This window comes from Heterocephalus glaber, unplaced genomic scaffold (assembly GCF_053883595.1).
Source record: "Heterocephalus glaber isolate CG9 unplaced genomic scaffold, H.glaber_assembly_v1.0 deba00000122, whole genome shotgun sequence".
Classification (NCBI taxonomy): Eukaryota; Metazoa; Chordata; class Mammalia; order Rodentia; family Bathyergidae; genus Heterocephalus; species Heterocephalus glaber.
The window spans coordinates 6,953,213-6,975,009 of NW_028258138.1; the positions used below are offsets into that span (position 1 = coordinate 6,953,213).

The 21,797-nt window shown below is 37.8% G+C and overlaps 1 protein-coding gene across 2 annotated transcripts in view; it reads right to left on the bottom strand.

Moving 5' to 3' along the window:
• Brwd1 (bromodomain and WD repeat domain containing 1) overlaps positions 1-21,797 on the bottom strand; it is a 148,536-nt gene that overhangs the window by 31,161 nt on the left and 95,578 nt on the right. For both annotated transcript variants that reach the window (XM_021256241.2, XM_004842365.4), the window contains exons 22-31: positions 19,301-19,395; positions 16,809-16,995; positions 15,594-15,719; positions 15,392-15,499; positions 10,672-10,796; positions 10,049-10,131; positions 7,206-7,317; positions 6,554-6,615; positions 1,338-1,493; positions 995-1,115 (exon numbers count right to left, since the gene is read on the bottom strand). In XM_021256241.2, the coding sequence (XP_021111900.2) occupies positions 995-1,115; positions 1,338-1,493; positions 6,554-6,615; positions 7,206-7,317; positions 10,049-10,131; positions 10,672-10,796; positions 15,392-15,499; positions 15,594-15,719; positions 16,809-16,995; positions 19,301-19,395 (1,175 nt within the window). The remainder of the gene's footprint in view (positions 1-994; positions 1,116-1,337; positions 1,494-6,553; positions 6,616-7,205; positions 7,318-10,048; positions 10,132-10,671; positions 10,797-15,391; positions 15,500-15,593; positions 15,720-16,808; positions 16,996-19,300; positions 19,396-21,797) is intronic.

Consider the following 21,797-nt stretch of genomic DNA (forward strand, 5'->3'; position numbering starts at 1 on the left):
GGTGTGAAGTTATTATGAATAATCTAATGCTATCAACTTGATCAGTCATAGAATTATACTGGACACTGAACTACCAAAGCTCCCCCCGCCCAGTACCGGGGATTGAATTCTGGTCCTTGCGCTTGCGCAGCAGGTGGTGAAACCACTGAGCTAAATCCCTGGCCGTTAGAACATTTGGGTTTTGTTTTTTTTTTTTGGTACTGGGGATCGAACTCGGGACCTTGTGCTTGCAAGGCAGGCACCAAAACCACTGAGCTAAATCCCCAGCCCTTGAACTACCAAATCTTAACAGACTACCTAATCATGCACAGAAATCCAACAAGGTAACCTCCCTTTTTCACAATGCCTGTCGGTCGGTTCCCCTTTTAAAGCTGTTCGTACTCAATGAAGAAAACGTGTTAAACATTATCAACTCTAAGAGTCAGTTTCACTCAAAACTGGCAAAGTGGTTTCAGATTCAAATGTCCATCCTGGTATACAGTCAGACACAGATAAATTATACCAACTGTAGATTCAAGAAGGCTTGTGTATAATGCTAATTTCTCAAAATAGTAGGATTTTTTAAAATACCATCAATAGCTATAGGTCTTTATGAAGAGGAAATTTTATAATGGCTAGTTTTCTAGAAACCAAAGATAAAAAGTGAATGCCTCTGGGGAATAATCTTTCATCAAAGATCAAAGTCCAATTATTAATTCATTAAATTGTACTTTTAAACAAAGCAGTAAGAAATTTAGCATACAAATAAAAAAAAGTATCTAGCTATTTAACATAATTTCTAAGAAAAACACACTACACTAAAGATTGAAGATTCAGATATGCTATTTTATCCAAAGCCATCTAACACATCTTAAAGAAAATGAAACAAAATAATGTTAAAGCAGCCCCTCAAAACGCTTAAGTCACCATCAACTGCTCACTACGTCTATTTGTTTACCTTAGCTGGTATGACCAAAGAGCTTTTAAACTATTTTCAAAATAGTTTTCCACTAACCTGTAAAATCGATTAACGAGTCTCATTCGAATTGTGTAAAGATCAGTTGGATAAGCTACTACAGTACAGTACTTGGGATACGTACACAAATCAACTGGGCCTGAAAAAGCTGCTGCTATATCTGTTAGGGAAGACAGAAGAGATAACATCCATAAATCCATTACCTCTATGTGGAATTTCTACACAAATTTTTCAAAGATAGAGCTACATATAACACTACAAACCACTAACAAATAGGAATTATACTGAAGAATACAACTTCATCATGCTATTTTGAAATGCTTCTTTCTTCTGAGAAACTTGAATATGAAACATTTCTTCCCCAAAAACAAAAAAACCTTACCAAGATTCAACAGCTGATCTATACCGCTGATAATCCGTTCACATTCCTCATCTCTTGATTTCTGACCCCATTCACCATCTTGTGGTTTGTAGAGCAATTTCTCTAGCTCATCTGATGTAACAGAAATACTTGCTCCAACTTCTTCAGGTGGATCAACTACAAATCCCATTTTTAAAAAGTAGACAGAGGGAAAGAGAAAAATAAAACTGAAAAACCAAATGTATACCACACTGAAATTAAATTTTCAAAGTTTCTAAAGTAGGTCACCTCCACCATAAAAGAAGAGTTCAAGGGCCAGGATTTAGCTCAGTGGTTCTGCCACCTGCCTCGCAAGCGCAAGGACCTGAGTTCAATCCCCAGTTCCAAAAAAAAAAAACAGTTCAAATTTCAACTTTTAAAAAATTACTGACATTACCAAATTGCTTAAATTAAGGTACAGATACAATATGTCTACCCTGATACAATTTAAAGTACAGTGCCAACTTCACAGTTTCAGTCTGTTTCTTCAAAGAAAACCCAGGAGCCTCTGAAAATACAAATTGAACCTGACACTAAAGTTTTAGAACTTCGATAATGTCAAATATTAATCTTTAAATACTCAAGAAAAAAATGGGTAGGGCCAGGGATTTAACTCAGTGGTTCTGCCGCCTGCCTCGAAAGTGCAAGGTCTCAAGTTCGATCCCCCGTACCAAAAAAAATGGGTAAAATAATCCGAACATGACAAATGCCAATTCTCTTAATAAAGAAGTGCAATCAAAGCTGAGAGGGCTTTTTTATAACTCTTAGGAAAAAATAAGATGAAAATAATGTGGAAGCTCAAAATACTTTACTTATTAAATGAGTTCTACTACACAGATAGGGAATACCATCTACTATGTGTTGGCTATAGGTTTATTCAGAGCATTTTTCCTATGAAGGAACAGAGGCACTGGGAAGCGCATAATTATAATGGCTTTTAAGCTAAAATACGGACAGAATACTTAAGAGGAGCTTTTCCTCTAGAAAATACATCAGTTAAAACACGTTTTATACATAGCATCCATTGCTTAAATATCTTTGTGAAAGGTCTTCAAGGCTTTGGTTTGGTTTAGAGTTAATCCCCCACCCCGACCCTGTGCTGAGGATAGAACTCAGGACCTTGAGCTTTCGAGGCAGGCATGGTGCCACTGAGGTAAATCCCTGGCCCCTATTAGAGTTAAGTCTTAAGTACAGTTGGGGTTTTTTTTGGCTTTTTTGGAGGGTTACCGGGGATCGAATTCGGGTCCTTGTGCTTGGGCAGCAGGCGGTGAAACCACTGAGCTAAATCCCTGGCGTATAGTCTTCTTTTTTAAGGAGGAAAGGTTTATTTTTACTTACGTTAAGTAGCCTTATTATCAATTATTAGATGGAAATTTTTAAAAATATGGATGGTATATGATTCCAATAAACTTATAATTCATGTTCCAGCAAAGAAAATTTATTTCAATTTTATTTTCTACAGGAATATAAAAGACATTGGGAAGAAAATAAATCCTGCCACTCTAAAAAGTCATAAATTTTGTATTTTCACAATCTATTTCAGAGTAATGCTTGTAATATTTTATCTAATCAAAAAAAGGCAAGCCAGGAATGGTGGTATACATCTGTTAATTCCAGCTACTTGAGAGACTGAGGAAGGGGGTTCACAAAAGCCCAGCCTATTTAGGGAGACTGTCTCAAAATAAAAAGGTTGGGAATATAAATAAGTACGGAAGTGCCTGGCTACTATGTGCCAAGCCCAGGATTTAATCCCCAGAAACCTCCCCCCCAACACACACACACACACACAGAAAGGCAAAGCAGCTATTTAGCAGACAACATAACAAAGTGCTTTGAAAACAGTAATTTATCAAAGCCAGAATCTGAATTCATATTATATCTATACTACCTAAAACCTATGGCACCAGGCACTTTTTTTTTTTTTTTCATACCAGGGATTGAACTCAGGACCTTGCGCTTGCAAGGCAGGTGCCAGAACCACTAAGCTAAATTCCCAGCCCAAACAGGCACATTTTTAACCTATGTCTCAATTTACCCACCTGCCAGAAGGGACAGTAAAAAGTTTCCACCTCACAGACTTGTTCAGAACAATGCCTAGCACAGAGCAGGTGCTCGTTAGTTCACTCCACATATCATGTAGGATAACACACACACACACACACACACACAAAACACAATTATTAAAAAAAAAACAAGATTTTCAAGAAAATTAACATAAGCCCAAGACAAGAATCCCACGGTGAACAGAAACAAGTGAGGTGAGTCTCAAGACTGCATGAGCTTCCCGAGAGAAGAGCCCTGCCATGGTGAAAGAAGTTCCACCCAGGCAGGGCCAGCGGGGTCACCTCAGTTAACACACAGTGCCCCAAGTCAAGGGAGAGTGAGGAAGCTGTGAAGGAGAGAGCTGCAGAGTTCCTAGCCAAGTGTTACGGCTTTTTAAATTTTATTGGTACAATTTAGATACACAAAATGATCACATTCATCATAGGGAATTTGTACTTGGTACATGATGTATCTTAATTCCTCTTTTTTTCCCCCATTCCCTTCCCTCCCTTCAACCACACCAATCAGCCTTCAAATGTGAAATATGGCAGGGGGCCAGGAAAAGAAACAACAGCAAGAATCAGAGATAATGAGGCATCTGCTTAAAAGGGCCAGGAAGCTGGGCGTGGTGCCCACACCTGTAATCCCAGCTTCTCAGGAGGCTGAGGCAGGATCAAAAGTTTGAGGCCAGCCTGAGCAATTTAGTAATACCACTGTCCAGAAAGAAAAGCAGGGAGATATGGGGGGAACAAACCCCAAATCTAACTTCCATAGATTAAAAAAACAGTGTGTGCGAAGGATGTAACTCAGTGTGCGCCGCACATGCCTGGCAAACGCAAGGTACTAAGTTCTATTCCCGGTACAACAAAGAAAGTGTGAGGTGAAAACTCTGGTGGATGATAATAAAAGCAAATTAGAAGAAAACAGTAATAAACCTGAAGACACACAATAACAACTATCCAAAATTAACTAATGGCAAGATAATAACAAAAAAAAAATCCCACAAATATGGACAACATATAAAAGGAACAGATGAAATTATGATATCCATAAAGCATAATCCCAATTAAAAATGAGTAATGGATCTGAATATCTCTTCAAAAGTACAGAAATTATCATAAACAAATAAGAAGACCTCAGTATCATCAGCCAACAGGAAATGTGCAAGCATCCAAGACTGAAACGACGCACTGAGGGTATGACACTCCTCCAATACTCCAGTGAGAAATGAACTGCCCGGGTTTAATTAAGAGGAAATATCAGACAAAACAAACTAAAAGGAAATTCTACAAAATAACTGCCCAATAAAAGTGTCACGATCATAAAAGACAATGGAAGACTGGGGGAGCGCCAGACTAAAACGCACCATTCAATCCAACACCTGCAAGGACAGCAGTGGACTGACAAATCCAATCTGCAGAGCCTACAGATTAGATGATGTATGCTATCGGCGAGAGTTATCTGAGATTAACAGCTCCTGAACTAGCTATGTAAAATGGGAAATCCAGGTGTTTTCAGAAATTCTTTGTACTGGGCCAGGGATTTAGCTCAGTGGTGCCACCGCCTGCCCCGAAAGCGCAAGGACCCAAGTTTGATCCCCAGTACCAAAAAAAAAAAAAGGAAAAGAAATTCTTTGTACTACTATTTTTGTAACATTTGTAAGTCTGATTTTTTTTTTTAAGAGTGGCAAAAATTTATTGAGAGAAAGAAAGCTTCTGCCTAAGAGACACAGAAGGGGGACCAGAAAGTGGGTTGCCCACCCACCCCACTTTTTAAAGATGTTTTATACAGCAAAGCCATGTGGTGAGGCGGCTATGATTTTTTTTAATTATTAGTAGTTAAGTTTATCTTCCCCTCTTAGTGTTTTTTTTTCTCATTTATAATATTCAGGAAAATACCTGCACATCTGCATTGTATCTTGGTTTACTTAGTCTACATTTTATTCCATTATCATTTTTAACTGCACGTCTAAAAAATTGTTCATTAAAAAAGCTGGATTTTACTTATCTTTTATATGCTCTATACACTGCAAAAAGTCTTCTCATACAACCAAGCACTATTTGTATATTACTATGCTCAAAGGAAAATCTAACAGCATCATTAGTGCTTTTCAGTAGTGCGGCTACTAGAAAACATTATTTCAACAAAATCCTTATTTTCATAAAAATCCTTATTTCCAAAATAAAGCTGGGCCATGGCTGAGGAGACATGACAGGGAATAAACAGAGAAAGGGCTGAGCCCCTGGGGCAGATATAGCTGAATCCCAGGGAGGAGCGATTTCTGGTGTCTTAGAATGCAGACAGTAATGATAAAAGGAAGCTTGGTAATGAAGAAACAGAGGCAAAACATATACAGCACCCTTCCAAAAGGCTGAGCAAGAGGGAAAGAATAAATGTCCAAGAGAGCCAAATGAAAGGTTCAAGAGACACAGTCAAACCTGACCAGAGAAAGGGAGAAGGAAACTAAAACTGTTGGAGGAAAGGAACTAAGAATAAACATCAGATGCTCCAGAAGGCAGCAGTAGTAGGACACCACATGCTGGAAGAAAGAAAGGCTGGCTTTCAGAAAAGGACAGAAAATCCACAGAACTATAGTACAGGTTGGCAGAAAGCAGAACACAGACAGAAGTCATGTTACATCTTTTCCTTGAAGGAAGAACAGCGCAAAACAGACTAAGAATGAGAAAAAGGAAGTGGGGGCTACATGAAGGAGGTCAGGAAGCGTTCACAGGAAGGTTACATGAGAAATGCTAGCAGACTGCTAAAACGGCTAGAATCAAGCTGTTTGAAAGCAAATCTGAAAGTAAGAGGAAGTAAGACAGACATGGCACAACCTGTAATCTCAGCACTCTGGGAGGCTGAAGCAGGTTCAAGCCCAGCCTGGACAACTCAGTGACTTAGTGAGACCCTGCCTCAGAAAAAAATAATACAGGAGGGTGGTGGCTCAGTGTGAAGGCCTAGTACTGCCCTCCTAAAAGTAAATTAAGACAGACACACATAATTCTGTTGTCTTCTCTTGGCAAAGTTCTGAGTTACTGTGATAATATGAATACATTTATGAAAAAACACAAATGTGCTCAATATTATGTCCATTAGCAAAATAAATCAAAAACTATACAAAGATAAAACATTTTCACTATTTCATAAATATATACCATTTTCAGGAATTGGTTCCATGTCCCATGGGCTAAGTTTTTCAATTTCAGTATTGTCCCACCTGTTTACAAAACAGTTAACAAAACGCTGGTTAGCCTTTCATGAAAACAAATTATACATAAAAATAAGACATCTATTATGAAAGCAAATAAATGCAATGAAGTTATAAATAGTAGCATTAAATATTTTTAAAGCATACATGAGTTTTTTTTAAAGTGTAAAAATGTATGTCACATTTAAGAAAAAAATGAGAAACCCTGAGTAGCCCATACCCAAAGTAAAAGGTTTTACAAAGTGAACTTTATATCACAGCCAAAGCTTTTTCACTCCCTAGCCAATAAAAAGTAAAGGTTTTCTCGAAGGTAAGTGATATATTACCTACTCCTGAAAGACGACCATGACAATATTACATATACAAACACATATTAGAAGGCTACAGAAACAGACTCAAGGGAGCAAGCAAGCAGCAGCTGAACAACAGGAGTTCAGTGAATAGGAAACTCACAGACACAAGTCTGAGAGACATTCTGGAGGTCAGCTTGACATACTTAATCACAGAAAAAGTACATTTAACCTGAAACATACAGGTCATTCAACAACCTAACACATAAAAAATGATTTATAAATGGTTAGTCTTCATCTGATACAAACCTAACAATGTAACACTGGAAATGACTATCAGGATACTGTGGTTGATAGGGCTCTTGACTTAACACTGTTCCAAACCACCAAGCGTCATCAATAATAGATCGGAATCTGTCACCTATAAGATAAATGATCAAGTCTGAGGGATCCATTTGCTAACATTTATTAACACTTTTCAGCTATAAAATAACCATGATAGAGAAGAAAAGAAATCCAAGTAGTGTATTTTATTTTTGAAATGAGCCATTCTTCCACACACTTCAGCAATCTTCAGTGCTAAAATACATGTAAAAATGGTATGTTGCACTCATCAATACACTGAAGACCAATAGCCATGCAATATGCTAACATACAGCAAAATGGTTTATGATGTTTTGTTTAGTGGAATTAAAAGCTCACTCCAAAATATTATGTTTTACAATTCTTATGGAATATATAAAGTTTCCTGAAGAATAAAACAAAATTTTAACAGGAATGATGATTTGACTATGTAACTTTTTTTTTTTGGTACCGGGGATCAAACTCGGGACCTTGCATTTGTGAGGCAAGCAGTGGCACCACTGAGCTAAATCCCCAGTCTGATGATTTGACTATAGTTAAAGTTGTTACTATATAAATAATTCCACATAAATTAATGTTCTAATTCTTAAAAAGCACCCAACGAAAAACCGGTCTAAAAGTATTCTCAAAAAAATGTAAATATTTGTGGAAGTGGAAGTATATCCACTTACTCTACTGCCTCAGCACAATATAAAAGTAGGAAAGTAGATCTTAGGAGGGTGCCTAGACAAACCAATAAAAATGCAGAAATAATTCAACTTACTTAAATGGTTTTAGGATATATAAATTTCTAAATATATTTTCCAAGTGTACCAAATTTCAACTACTGAAATAAATTGCATTTCCTTTGTGTTTTACATATATTACAAAAGATTACTTTTTAAAAATAACATAAGCCCATTTTTAAATTTTTTGACCATGTGAGATTTTTAATTTCTTTTTAATTTTTATTAGTACATGTTCTCAGTGTAGAAAAAGACAGACTACTATTGTAACTGTACCTTTTCTTTACCATCCACTGCACTGTTTTCAAAATAAACACCAAAGAGGGGCCGGGGATTTAGCTCAGTGGTTCCAGGCCTGCCTTGCAAGCTCAAGGTCCCGAGTTCAATCCCCAGTACCAAAACAGAAAACAAACAAAAAACCACCAAAGAAAATCACCTATCCAGCTAAGGCCCACCCTAGAAATGTGCAACATTTTTCAAATATTCTAAGCTCATTTTGTCCTTCTGAGAATAGGATTAATAAAATACACTGTAGAAATAAAAATAAGCAACTTCCTCTAACATACTGCTCAGATTCCAGGCAAGAAGGTTAAGATTTTACGGTAGAAAAAAAATGAATTAAGATTTAGTGTAAAAAGTCTGGCGCGCACACACACACATAAAAAAGTCTGGCATAATAATTTCTCAGCCAGAAAAATCAAAAACCACTAAATTACACACGGCAACTGGAAATCCATCTCTAGAGGTTAGCTGTAAGGAACTAGGTTTTAAACTATTTCAAGTTTTAAATTACTGGTAAAAATGGGAGCTCCCAATACCTCATCTGAAAAGTTAAACAGCATAAAAGCTTTAAAAGTTCTTGACACTTGCCTGTAGGACTTGTTAATTCTCACATTATTCCAGTGGCTTTTGGTTTTTTGGCTATTGTTTTTTAGTGGCTAAATGATTTTCTTGAGAAAAATGTCCTCTATTTCTAACCCCAAAATAATCCTGATTAATAGATAGGCATTACTATTAAGAACAGTCTATTTTAAAGACCACCCTTATCTATAATTTACCTACTTGTAGTCTGTGGGAAAATGTAGAAAAAACTAGAAAGATTAATGAAGACCTAACATCATTTACGAATGTGTACACTAGGGGACAAGCCTGGGTAAAACTTAATAGAATCTTTCCATGATTCTGGTCCCAGAATTAATTCCACAATTCTGGTTGGAACAAATTCTGCAACCAGAATTGTAGAAAGAATTAAGTTTGTGAACCAAGGCCCTACTGTGTATCATAAAATAATCTCTCCTCTACACGTACACATAAGCTGCCAGTAGCACTCCAGCTGGAGTGACACATGCACACCTGTGGGGCACAGACTGGAGCTGCTACCTCACGCTGCTTCGTTAGCCTTAGTTATCAATCCTGTCCTGTCCTGCATAAGGGACCCTTCAGTGACCATCACAAAATCATGCTCAAGTCGCTGAGTACCTGGGCTGAGGTCAACCCTTTTTCTACCAACCCATATATCTATTGCAAGGTTATAAACCATAAATGTATACAAACTTTTTTTTTATTTCTCAAAGGACTAGTTTCCAAGTAACTCTACTCAACTTTAGGTTGTGTCAAAGATAAAATACACTGGTATACCAGAACATTTGCAGTGTGAAATAGGAAATTATTTTTCAACTTTCTGATCATTTTAGATCCTAGGACAATAGTGTAAGTTATACCACTGTTATGGTAATGACAATTATATATAATGTAATATGGGGAAGTCTAAAAAGACATAGTAAGTCTACTCTAGCCTATCTCAATGGGTAAAAATAACCTTTTTTGGATGAGAAAAAGGGCATTAAGGACAGATGAATAACTGCTTAGTTAAAAAGTCTACATACGACCAGGGCCAATTAGTAACAAGGCATAAGCAAAATATAACTGTAGGTCACTTATGTTTCCTTCAAGAGTTTACATGTTTATATACACCATAATTAAGAGAGCTACAATCAAAGAGAGAGCTCAGTAAAGTGAAAGACTAATTTTTAAGGCTACATATAAAAGTAAGGATAGACTTACAAGACTGCCAATTTCTCTGTCTTGCTTCATCATAAAACTGACGCAATACAAGAAAATCAATAACATCCGGCATATCGTGGTATCTAAACAAAAATAAAAAATTATTACACTGCCTAGAGAATAGGCAACATTATCCAAAAGAAATAGTGAGATAAAAAAAATTTAAATTTTTAACTAGTCATACTTCAAAAAGGTAAAAAGCAATGTATTTTATTTAACTAAATATATCCTAAATATTACAATATGTAAAAAGGTATTTTTCATTCTTTTTCTTCATTCCAAGCCTTCAAGATGGAATATGTACACTTACAACATACTCGATGCAAATCAGCCACATTCCAAGTGCTCAAAAGCCACATGTGATTAGCGGCTATCATAATGGACAGCCACTGACATAGCACAACACATCATTTATTCCCAAATTCAAGCTAAAATAAACACACAAACAACCTCCCCAACCCTGTCTTACTACTGCTTGACAGGCCTACATTATGACCTCATCCCAAAAGCCTGACCTGCATCTTTGGCTGCCCACAGCGCACTGCTAAAGAGGAGGGGCATGCTCTAGTCAGCAAGATGGTAAAATCTAAATTTAAGTAATTACATTAAAAAATAATACATACCTAATAGAGAAAGATTTATCCATTAGTCTTCCAGTCGCAGGATCTATAAACGCTAGTTTAAGGCAACAGAGTGTAGGGGGCCCAACTTCGTACCGTATTCCAACTATTTTGACCAATTCTTGATCCTTAAACAGATGAAGATTTCCTTAATATTGTAATTCTCCACTTACTGCCTAATTAAAGCAAACTCATAATTTTCCAAATCAACAATAAGTTTATTTTGTCATCAATTACATGATTTTGCTAATCTTCATAATGACAACAGATACTTTGTACAGTTGTTTTGCTTTGGTACCAAAGATCGAACCCAGGACCTTGCACTTGCCAGGCAGGTGCAGCGCCACTGAGCTACATCCCCAGCCCTTACACAATTGTTTTTTTGTTTTGTTCCGTTTTGTTTTTGGTACTGGGGATCGAACTCAGGTCCTTGTGCTTGCGAGACAGGTGGCAGAACCACTGAGCTAAATCCCTGGACCTCCCTATACAGTTTTAATATAAGAAACATACTCCCTTTAGAAAGTCACTACACTCACTTTAGAAAATATACCACAAAAAGGCTGGGGATTTAGCTCAGTGGTTTTGCCGCCTGCTGCACAAGCGCAAGGACCCGAGTTCGATCCCCAGTACCAAAAAAAAAAAGAAAATATACCACAAAAATATAAGAATGAAAACGTAAATAATCAATCTGCTTGCTATCTAAAGACAACCACTACTAACATTCTGACATATTTCCTTCTTGCTTTCTTTATACACATTTTACTTACATAATTTTACATTATGTAGTCAAATACATACACATTTTGCTTATTCATAAATATTCTTCAAGATTAAATTCCTGCTTAACACTTTCAAGAAGTGGTATCTGTTGAAAATCTGCTACACCCTATAGCCCATGTCAGACTGAGGGTTAGTACAGTGAAGAGGCAAGTCGCTACCCGGGAGGAGTGGCCATCAATAGGTTTGTGCTGACCAACCCTCCCCCATCTGTTTCCTTGATACCAGGGATACAACAGATCATCATCCATTCACTCATTAAACAAAGACTCCATGTGATTACTGAAGAAAGCAATCTTGTTTACAAAAGCCACCAAAAAGAAAAAACCTAGGTGAAAGATCTCTACAAGGAAAAAGAAAGAACACTTATAAAAGAAACTGAAGAGAACTCCAAAAATATTGCAGTTATTCCACATTCATGGATTTGAGGAGTCAATACTGCTAAAATATCCACACAAAGTGCTCTACAGATTCAATGTAATCCCTATCAAAGTACTAGTGATATTCTTCACTAAACAAGAAAAAAAAAAACAGCCCTAAAACTCACATGGAACCACAATAAAACTTAAAGAACCAAAGCAATCTCTAGGAAAAACCAAAACAAAGTAGGAGCCATTACACTGATTTCAAGATACACAACAAAGCTATAATAATCAAAATAGCATAGTACTGGCATATGAACAGATGCACTGACCAATGAAACAGTATAGAGAACCTCAAAATAAATCCCATGTATCTTCAACCAACAGCTTTTATAAAGATGCTAAGAACATGCATTGGAGAAAGGGTAGTCTCCTCAATGCTGCTAGAAAAATTAGATAGCCACATGCAGAAAAATGAAAACAAGCCAGATGTGGTACCGCACGTTTGTAATCCCAGCACTCGGGAGGCTGAGGCAGAAGGACTGCCATGCGTCCAAGGCCAGCCTGAATTACAGAGTGAGACCCTGTCTCAAACAAACGAAAAGAATTAAAAACTAAAAAAGTAAAGAAAACAGACCTAAAAATCTCTTAAAATATGGAATCAAGTTAAAACAGATTAAAGATTTAAATGAAAGACCTGAATCTATGCAAACACAAAAGAAAATAAGGGTAATGCTTCAAGACACTAGAAAAGGCAGATTTCTTGAACACAACTTGCAAAAGCAGAGGAAACAATAGAAAAAAGACAAATGAAATCACAAGAAACTAAAACATTTTTGCACTGCAAAGAAAACAACAGAGTAGAGAGAATCTACAAAATGGGAGACAACAATGGCAAACTATACATCTGACAAGAAGCTAATATCCAAAATACATAAGGAACTCAAATCAACTCAACACCAATAAAACAATCCAATTTAAAAATAGGCAACAGAAGAGACATTTCTCAAAAGATACACAAAAGGCCAAGAGGTACATGGGAAGACGTTCAACATCACTATCAGGGAAATGCAAGCCAAAACCACAGTGAGATGTCACCTCATCCCAGTAAGAATGTCTATTATCAAAAACAGAAGATAACAAGTGCTGGCACGGATGCAGAGAAAAGGGAATTTTACATATGGCTGGTGAGAATGTAAGTTGATATAGTCATCATGGAAACAGTACAGCAGTTCCCCCTCCAAATTAAAAATGAAACTACTATATGATCCAACAATTCCTGTACTAGGTAATAGAATCAGGGTCAAGAGACATTTTGTACTCTCATGTTTACTCCAGCAATATTAGCAGTAGCCAAGAAACTGAAACAATGTATCAACTGATGACTGGGTGAAGAAAATGTGGTGCAAAAGCACTCAGGAACCTGAGGCAGGGGAATCTCAAGTTCTGGGCCAGCCTGGGCTACATAGCAAGTTCAAGGCCAGCCTGTATTGTCTCCCAAAATTAAATCAATTTTTTTAATAAAAAGGATGAAATAGTGTCATTTGCAACCATATGTACAGAACTGCATGTCATTACATTAAGTGAAATAAGCCAGGCACAGTAATACTACAAAACCTCATTCACATGTGGACTGTTACCAAGCCCATCTCAGAGGCGTTCAGAGTACAACAGTGGTTACCACAGACAGGTGAGAGCAGGGGACAGGGACAGGCAAAGGGAAGAGGGTGAAGCAGCACTGCTTAGTCACAGACGAGAATGAAAATCTGGTTTCTACTGCATGGTAGGTTGAATGGCAATAGTAACAAACTTTCAAAAAAGCTAGAAGAAATATTTTGAATGTTTTTACCCCAAAGATATGGTACATGTTTGAGGAGAGTTACATTTACCCTGATTTCAATGTCACACAATGTACAAACATACCTCATAAATACATATAATTTTATGTATGGGTTTTTTAAAACAAGGAAAAAACACACTATATTGGATTATTATACCAAAACACTGAATACAGTCCACTCTCATTCACAGCAGTTCTGTTTACACAGTTGCCTAGAAAACTAAGCTAGAACACTGGATCAGGGTGCCTACAGGATAAAGTGATCAGCACATAACTTTCTATGTGTTCCTACTCAATGAATATGAAAGGCATGTTTCTTCATTAACGCTAAACTCACATCTAATGGCACTGCGACTCATACCTGAACTAGGTAAGCTGTCTCACACTACCTCCTCCTAATAAGGCCTACCATAGCCTTCTTAGGAGTATTAAGATAGTGTGAAAACATCACAAATATGAGCAACACATAGCACTAAACAGACTTTGAAACAGATACTGGGCTGCAGATAAGAAGTGATACAAGAAAGAAGGTAGGGAGCGGTCCCACTCAGCCACGAACAGGAACACGGTCTCAGGCAATCCAAGTTTCCTGCTATTCTGCACATGTTCAGGAATGACCAGAAAGCCCCAGGAGTACAGACTCAAAGGTTCTAAGTAATTCACAGCAAGTGTGCAATTTGCAAAAACCAAATTCATGAATTTGGTAACTCAGTAGTGAGTAAAATGTAAAGTCAAACTCAAACAGGGCCAGTAAGTACAAATTTGAAGGACAATTATCTCTGTTAAAATCATTTCTTATATTTTCTAAGTTACTAAAAGTATCCCAATATGTAAAAGTATAAAAAATACTCGTAATGCTAGTCCAGTTAATCACCATTGATATTTTGATGCTTGTCTTTAGGTTCCAAATACAGTCAATGACAAAATCTTGCTATTATAATCACAATGGAATTTCATATTCCAATTTACCTGTTTTAATACATTATGAAAATGTATCCAACATTCATTTAACAAACCTCAACTACAAAGTGGGTTTTACATAGCAACTGATAAGGTACTTGGGATTTTTTTTTCCCCTAATTTTTTTGTTTTATAAATAGATAGAACTGCCTTCTTCATAAATGTACAAGTATTTCTGCTTGCATCTTCCACAGAAGTAAAACCACCGATTTAAAAATTTTTCACCTTAGGGCCAGGGATTTAGCTCAGTGGTTCCAGTGCCTGCCATGCAAGTGCAATGTACCGAGTTCGATCCTCAGTACCAAAAAAAAAAAAAAAACTTCCTTCCAATCTCTGTATCTTCTTTTAAAACTTGCATTTTTTTTTTTTTTTTTTTGAAAATGTCTTGAGTAGAAGTTCTTTTCTTTTTTTTTTGGTACCAGGGATCGAAGTTGGGACCTTGCGCTTGCGAGGCAGGTGGCAACACCACTGAGCTAAATCCCTGGCCTGAGTACAAGTATTTTTAAGATTAATAATATGGATTGCCACACAGTGCCTTCCTGAGAGACTCTACACTGTTAATATTTATTTGTACCCCGCCAACAAGTAACAAATGAATTCCACCTACCCTTCTGGCCAGCCATCTCACCAGATCTTATGAGCTGGCAGCTAAGAGCAAAATATTTTTTAAAATGCAAGAGACAGAGTAATGAACCATACTTCTAATAGGCTTTTTAATGGATTTATCAATAACTGAACTACATATGTGCTAATACTGAGTAACTTAATAGTACCATTAACCTACCCTAAGATCCATTTTTCTCCATGGCTCCTTGTTAGGGTTCAGTTCATAAATGTTATTTCTTTTGACAGCTTCAATATAAGCTTCATGGCCTTGTCGAAAATAGATGACCTACAAAAAGGAGGTAAACATTTGAAATAGAAAGCTCACAAGCAATGTAAATTTTATGTTTCCTATTCATGCTTTTACAATTTATCACTCTCACCTCATCACCCATTTGAGGAACAAAGGGGGACTTTCGAAGTGTGGTGTCTGTTATCCACACTGGAGGATGAAATTCATATAAATGTTCCATATGTTCAAGCTCTGCTGGACTCATCCTCTGCAAAGTCTATTAAGGAAAAGAGAACACAGCTTTGTAGAAAACAAAGAGGCAACATGCACTATTTGAAAAACAAGGAAACTTCAGCACTCAGAATGACTATTTTTTGGCACAACCATCTAATAATCACTTTTTAAAACAGCTCAATGTTTAGTTCCTGAACACAGACAGCAGTGTACCACTTCTAAAGGCACTGCAAATCAAACTAGCACTATCCTAGCACTACTTCCAGAATTTCTAAGGACATTTCATCTTATATCCCACTTTAGACGGCTAATTTCCGACCTAAATCTTCCTCCACACACAGCTTGTTCTACACCAAGACTCCATTCTGAATTTGATCACAGGCTAATAATCACAAGGAATCTCTTCTTGATTTGAGGTTTTAAGCCTTTCGATTCTTTGATAATCTTCCTCTCCCCTTCTAGTGGTGTAGATGAAATCTACTCTTGAGCATGGGCTAGACTTTGTGGCTCACTCCTAACATACACAATAAAGCAGAAGCAACAATGGCACCATCTAAGTATAGGCCCTAGGAGGCATCCGGGCTTACTCTGTCAGACCACTACCCCTAGGAAGAGTCAGCTACCAGGTTACAAGCACATGCAAGCATCCAACTCTCAGGAGAGACATATGTGGCACGGCTGAAGCCAAAAGCCACATGAATACGCTTTCCATAACAACTAACCAAAAATCTTTGAGAAATCAGAGCCAGGCAGCTCACCTGCCCTCCCTCCCAAAATAAGTTTACTTTTTGTATTTAACTCCTGCTGACATAACACTGTAAATATGGAAATAAGTGTGGGGAGGAGGGGGAAATCGGTCCATGGTAAAGCGCTCCCTTAGCATGGTCATGGGTTCCATTGCCAGCACCACAAAAAGTACAGGACAGGAGAGAAGGGAAAAGGAAGAAGGAGGGAAGGGGAAAGGAAGGGAGCCGGGAGAAAAGAGAAAGCAAAGGAGGAGAGGAAGGAGGGGTGGGGCAGGCACGCTGGCTGGCTCTGATTTCTCAAAGATTTCTGTTTAGTTGATGTGGCAAATAACACCTTTATGAAAGAGTAGATACATGTTATTTTTTAAAATGCACCTTTTTCTTACCTCTTGTTTAGGCTTACTCTCTTTCTTTCTCCTCCGTCTTTTTGGAGGAGATAAATTCTCAGTCGACATTTCATCCTCTGAACTACTACAAAATCGGGTAATTCGTCGACGACATGATGTTCTCAAAGGAGGCTGCAAATTGATGCCTGCATCAGCTGTCCAATCAGAGTATCGAGATGAGGAGTCACTGGAAAAGGAGAATGTTCTAAGTTATCTAAGGCACTAATAGCAAGTTCATCATACAACCCTGAGAGGAGAGGGAAGAACAGAGCAAGAGAGTAGGAGAGCACCCATAAGATTTAACTTTAACATCCTACCCTTGCTGCCGAAGAAGACTGAAATGACCAAGATCGTGACATGAGCAGAGAAAGAGCTCTTCACTGGCAATGAAAATGAGGAATGGGTATGAGGCAGAGAAATCTCTGTTCCTAAAGTCACTACAGGTGAAAGCCAGCAGGAGACAGCATCTACACCCAACTAACAAGCCCCTTCCAGAAAATTAAAGCTCAAGCTCCAGAAACAGCAGACATCATACAAAACCCTGAGAGAAGCCACACACCAGCAGGCTGGAAGAGACTGTGTGAGAGAGGTACCGTGGGAACCAGCAATGGAAAGCCATGCCAATAAGCAGCTGGAGCTAATAATCTTAGCCACACCCTAGAAGACTAGAGAGCAGCATCAAAGAGAAAACCAGAAATCAAGGACTAACCCCTGGCCCATAATTCACTTCACCAAACACAGAAAAGGATGATAAAGGTCTCCACTGGGGCCATTCTTTGGCCAAGCTTCAACCATACCTCTCATTCTCTTTAAAAACAAATACACTAGGGGCAGGGATTTGGCTCAGTGGTTCCGGCGCCTGCTGCGTAAGTGCAAGGTCCCGAATTCGATCCCCGGTACCCAAAAAAAAAAAAAAAGACATCTAAAAACAAATACACAGGGCTGGGGATTTAGCTCAGTGGTTCGGGTGCCTGCCACGCAAGCACAAGCTCCTAAGTTCTATCCCCAGTACCAAAAAAGCCCACAAAAAAACAAATACACAAAAACACATTTCTAAAAGGTATAAATACTTATTATAAAATAGCTTCTTATAAATCCTGCAAGAAGCTAGGTGTGGTGGCACATGCCCATAATCCCTGCACTCTGAGAGGCTAAGGCAGGAAGATCCTGAGTTTGAGCCTCGCCTGGGCAACTTAGTGAGACCCTGTCTCAAAATAAAAAATAAAAAATAAAAAATAAGGGCTGGGGACATATCTCAGAGCAATAATCCTGGGCTAAATTCCCAGTACCAAAAAACAAAAACCCTGTAAGAACATTTGCTTTATATATAAAATCAAGAAAAGTTGAAATAAAAGACAGTACAGATGAGAGAAAGCACAATAGTGGCTGCCAGGTGCTAGGGAGAGAGGGGAGGAATTGTTTAACAGGTATAGAGTTTCGGTTCTGCAAGATAAACAGGGCTCTGAAGACTGCAAAACAAAATGAATGCCCTTAACACTACTGACTTGTACACTTGAAATGGTTGAGATGTTGTTTTTATGTTATGTGTTTTATCACATTTAAAAGAAAACTTTAAAAAGAAAAATGAAGATACCTATGTTCTAAAGCACTGTTCCAGTTCCTAATCATAATGGAGCAAAAGAAGACAAGAAGGAAAGCAGAGAGTATATGACTGTGGTTTGGACCAAGAGAATATCAATGAAAACAGGCAACCAAACTAAGATGGTCTAAGTGATATTTAGGTGACAGAATTTTCTAGACATGATTATGGACAGCCTGGACAGAAAAAAAGATTACAGTAATATTCAACTTTCTGCCTTGAGTCAGAAAGTGGCATTTACCAAGATGAGAAACAGAGGCTGACATTCTGATCCGATAAAATGTGGATCCCCAAACCTAAAGAAAAGGTAACTCATGCAATACAATTAAATATTCTAGTGGCTTTACCACACATTAGATAGTCCTCTTTTTAAATGTAGCCCGAGACTAAATTAGTTAACACTGCCAAGTCAAATGATAGTCAACTAAAAATCCTCAGAATATTTCTATAGGAACAGCCGTTAATGCAATATATTCAAACACATTCCTACCTCATGAGGTAGTGGTGATTCAAACCAGAAGACTCTACCACTGAGCTACACCTTTAATTCTTTTTCTTTTTAATTTTGAGATAAGATCCATTAAATGTTCAGGCTACTCTCACACTTTCTATCCTCCTGCATAGCTAAGATTACAGGCATGTGCCACTGCACCCAGCAAAACCTTTATAAACAGTGCTGGGATTCAAACCCAGGACCTCATAGATGCAAAGCAAGCTCTCTCCCACTGAGTTACATCTCAGCCTCTTCTTCACCTTTTACATATATTGAAAACTGAATGTTGATTTGTTCCACATTTGCAAACTCTTAAGATTACGTACGGAGTGTTGTTCAAATACAGTTTCATCCAAGATTATGACTAAAATGCCTAAAATAAGCAAAACAAAAAGATACCTTGAACTTTCACTGTAACTTTCACTTTTTCTATCACTCTTCCATTCATCTTCTTCTGAAGAACAAGAACCTTCACTTTGGTCACAGGAGGTCTCCTAATTTGTGAGGGGGCAAAAAAATCTTATTCTCGTAAGTGAAATAACATGTCAAAAAAAGAAAGAAAGAAAGAAGAAGCTAAACACAGTCATCCCAAAAAATATTACATCTAAGAAATAACTGTTGTAATTAGTTAATAAAAATATGATCAGATAAACTTAAAACAAAAGGCCAACTTCTTTACTATATCCATATTCTTACCTAGGCACCCATCAACATAGAAATTTAACACTGTCATTATTAGGAAGACAGCGATATAAAAGGCCATTCTCTGGATGACATTAATAAAAGTCAATGTGGATATTCTCAGGGTTTTAGACTGTAGCTGTTCTAACAAGTGTGTAATGGTTACACCTGTTGTTTTACTTTTCAATTCCCTGCAACATATAATGACGATTATCTTTTCATAAATTATTTGCAATACTGTATTTACATCTTTTTTTATGAGATGTCTCTTAGATATTTTTTTCATTCTGAAACTGGGTTGTTTCCTTATTGCTGAGTTTTTAAGAGTACTTCGTATATCTTTAATGTCTTTTTTCTCTAAAAAGCCATTATCACAGCCAAAACACATAGATTTTATGCTTAGTTATTGTCTAGAAGTTACCCAGTTTGTACTGTACATTTACACGTTTCCAAATCTTTTTATTTTAAATTTTTGTGAAAGACTGATGTGGAGATCCACTTTTTTTGAAAGTGGATATCCAGTTATGTCAAGATCATTCACAAGAACTAGGCTTTGTCAAGAGTTATCTTTGCTCCTTTGCCAAAGTTCACTTGAGTAGATTTGTATCAGTCTGTTTCTGGATTGTGCCTTGTTTCACTGATCTATTTACCTATTCTTCCACCAAAATTACTGTCTTGAAAACTGCAGATTTCTAGGAACTATTAACGCCAGGTAGTGGTGAGTCTTTCAAATTTGTTCTTCAGTGTTATGTTAGTTATTCTGGGTCTTTTTCCTCTACATACAGTTTAAAAATCACTTGATAGCCACAAAAATAACTTGCTGGGTTTTAAATCAGGACTTTGCTGAATACACAAGATGATGCCGTGAAGAACTGACATCTTAACAAGGATATGGGTCAACATGAACTATCAGTGATAGCTGTTGGGAATGAAAATGGTATAGCCACTCTGGAAGACAATCTGGCAGTATCTTACAAAGCTAAACAGATGCTTATCATACAACCCAGCAATCACACTCCTTGATTTGGCCCAAAAGAGCTGCAAGATTATATCCATTAAAAAACCAGCACACAGATGTTTACCAACTTTATTCTTAAATACCAAAACTGAGAAGCAACCAAGCTATCCTCCAGTAGGCAAATGGAAAAACTGTTGCATTCAGACAATGGAATAGTATAACGTGTTAAAAAGAAACCAGCTACCAAGCTATGAGACAATACAAAGGATGCATAAATGCGTATTACTGAACAGAAGATGTCATCTAAAAAGGCCACAAGCTATATGACACTGCAAGTATATGAGACTCCAGCAACATGACATTTGGAAAAGGCAAATCAATGGAGACAGTAAAACATCTGTAATCATCAGAGGAGGGGAGAGGAAGGAACAAACAGGTGGAGCACAGAGCATGTGTGGGACAGCGAAACTCCTCCCGATGCGATGGTACCATCACGGTGAACTGTTAGGGACCAGCTGGAATCTGCAAAAAGCAGGCTATGAATATTATTGAACTGGCTTATGAATTAGCTATTGATTAAATTGTGAGTCTGTCCTAGGCCTACGTGTCTTTCTAAATGAACCTTCAGCTGGCATGTCGACTATGCCAACAGTCACAGTTGAGGACTCAGTGGTCGGTGACACTGTGCTACTCTGATAGCAAGATAACATTGTAACTGAGGACTCTGACTCCTATTGCAGCCATTCTCCCAGAATGAACGTTAGCTAAAGAGAGCAAACAGATTACTTGTTAACCACAACCTGCTTTTCAGAGGAATGCACTGCTCCTCTTTCTACAAGCCTAGCTCTCGTCAGTGCCTTAGGCACTGTTCCTTACACCTGTCTTTAAGCCCCCTGCAATGTGTGTAATCAATAAATAGTGGCATATTCAGAGCCTCATAGTCTTAGCCTTGCAAGCATTCTGACCATCCTGGACCCCCCTTTTATGTAGAAACCTTTGTCTTATTCTTTTTCTCGTTGTACCCTCAGTCAGGTGGTCGGTGTATCCCTGATAGTGAACACATCATCCACCTTTGTCCAGACCAGACTGCATGAGAGTGGACAGAAGCAGAGGACATGAGGGATAATGATGCAGCAATGCAGGATCTCCAATGCCAACAACCGCCCCACTCCAGTGCAGCCCACAAACAGCAAGGGACTGGTGTGGGGTTCAGAATGCAAAGGGGATACTCTGTACTTTAAAGCTCAATTTGGCTAT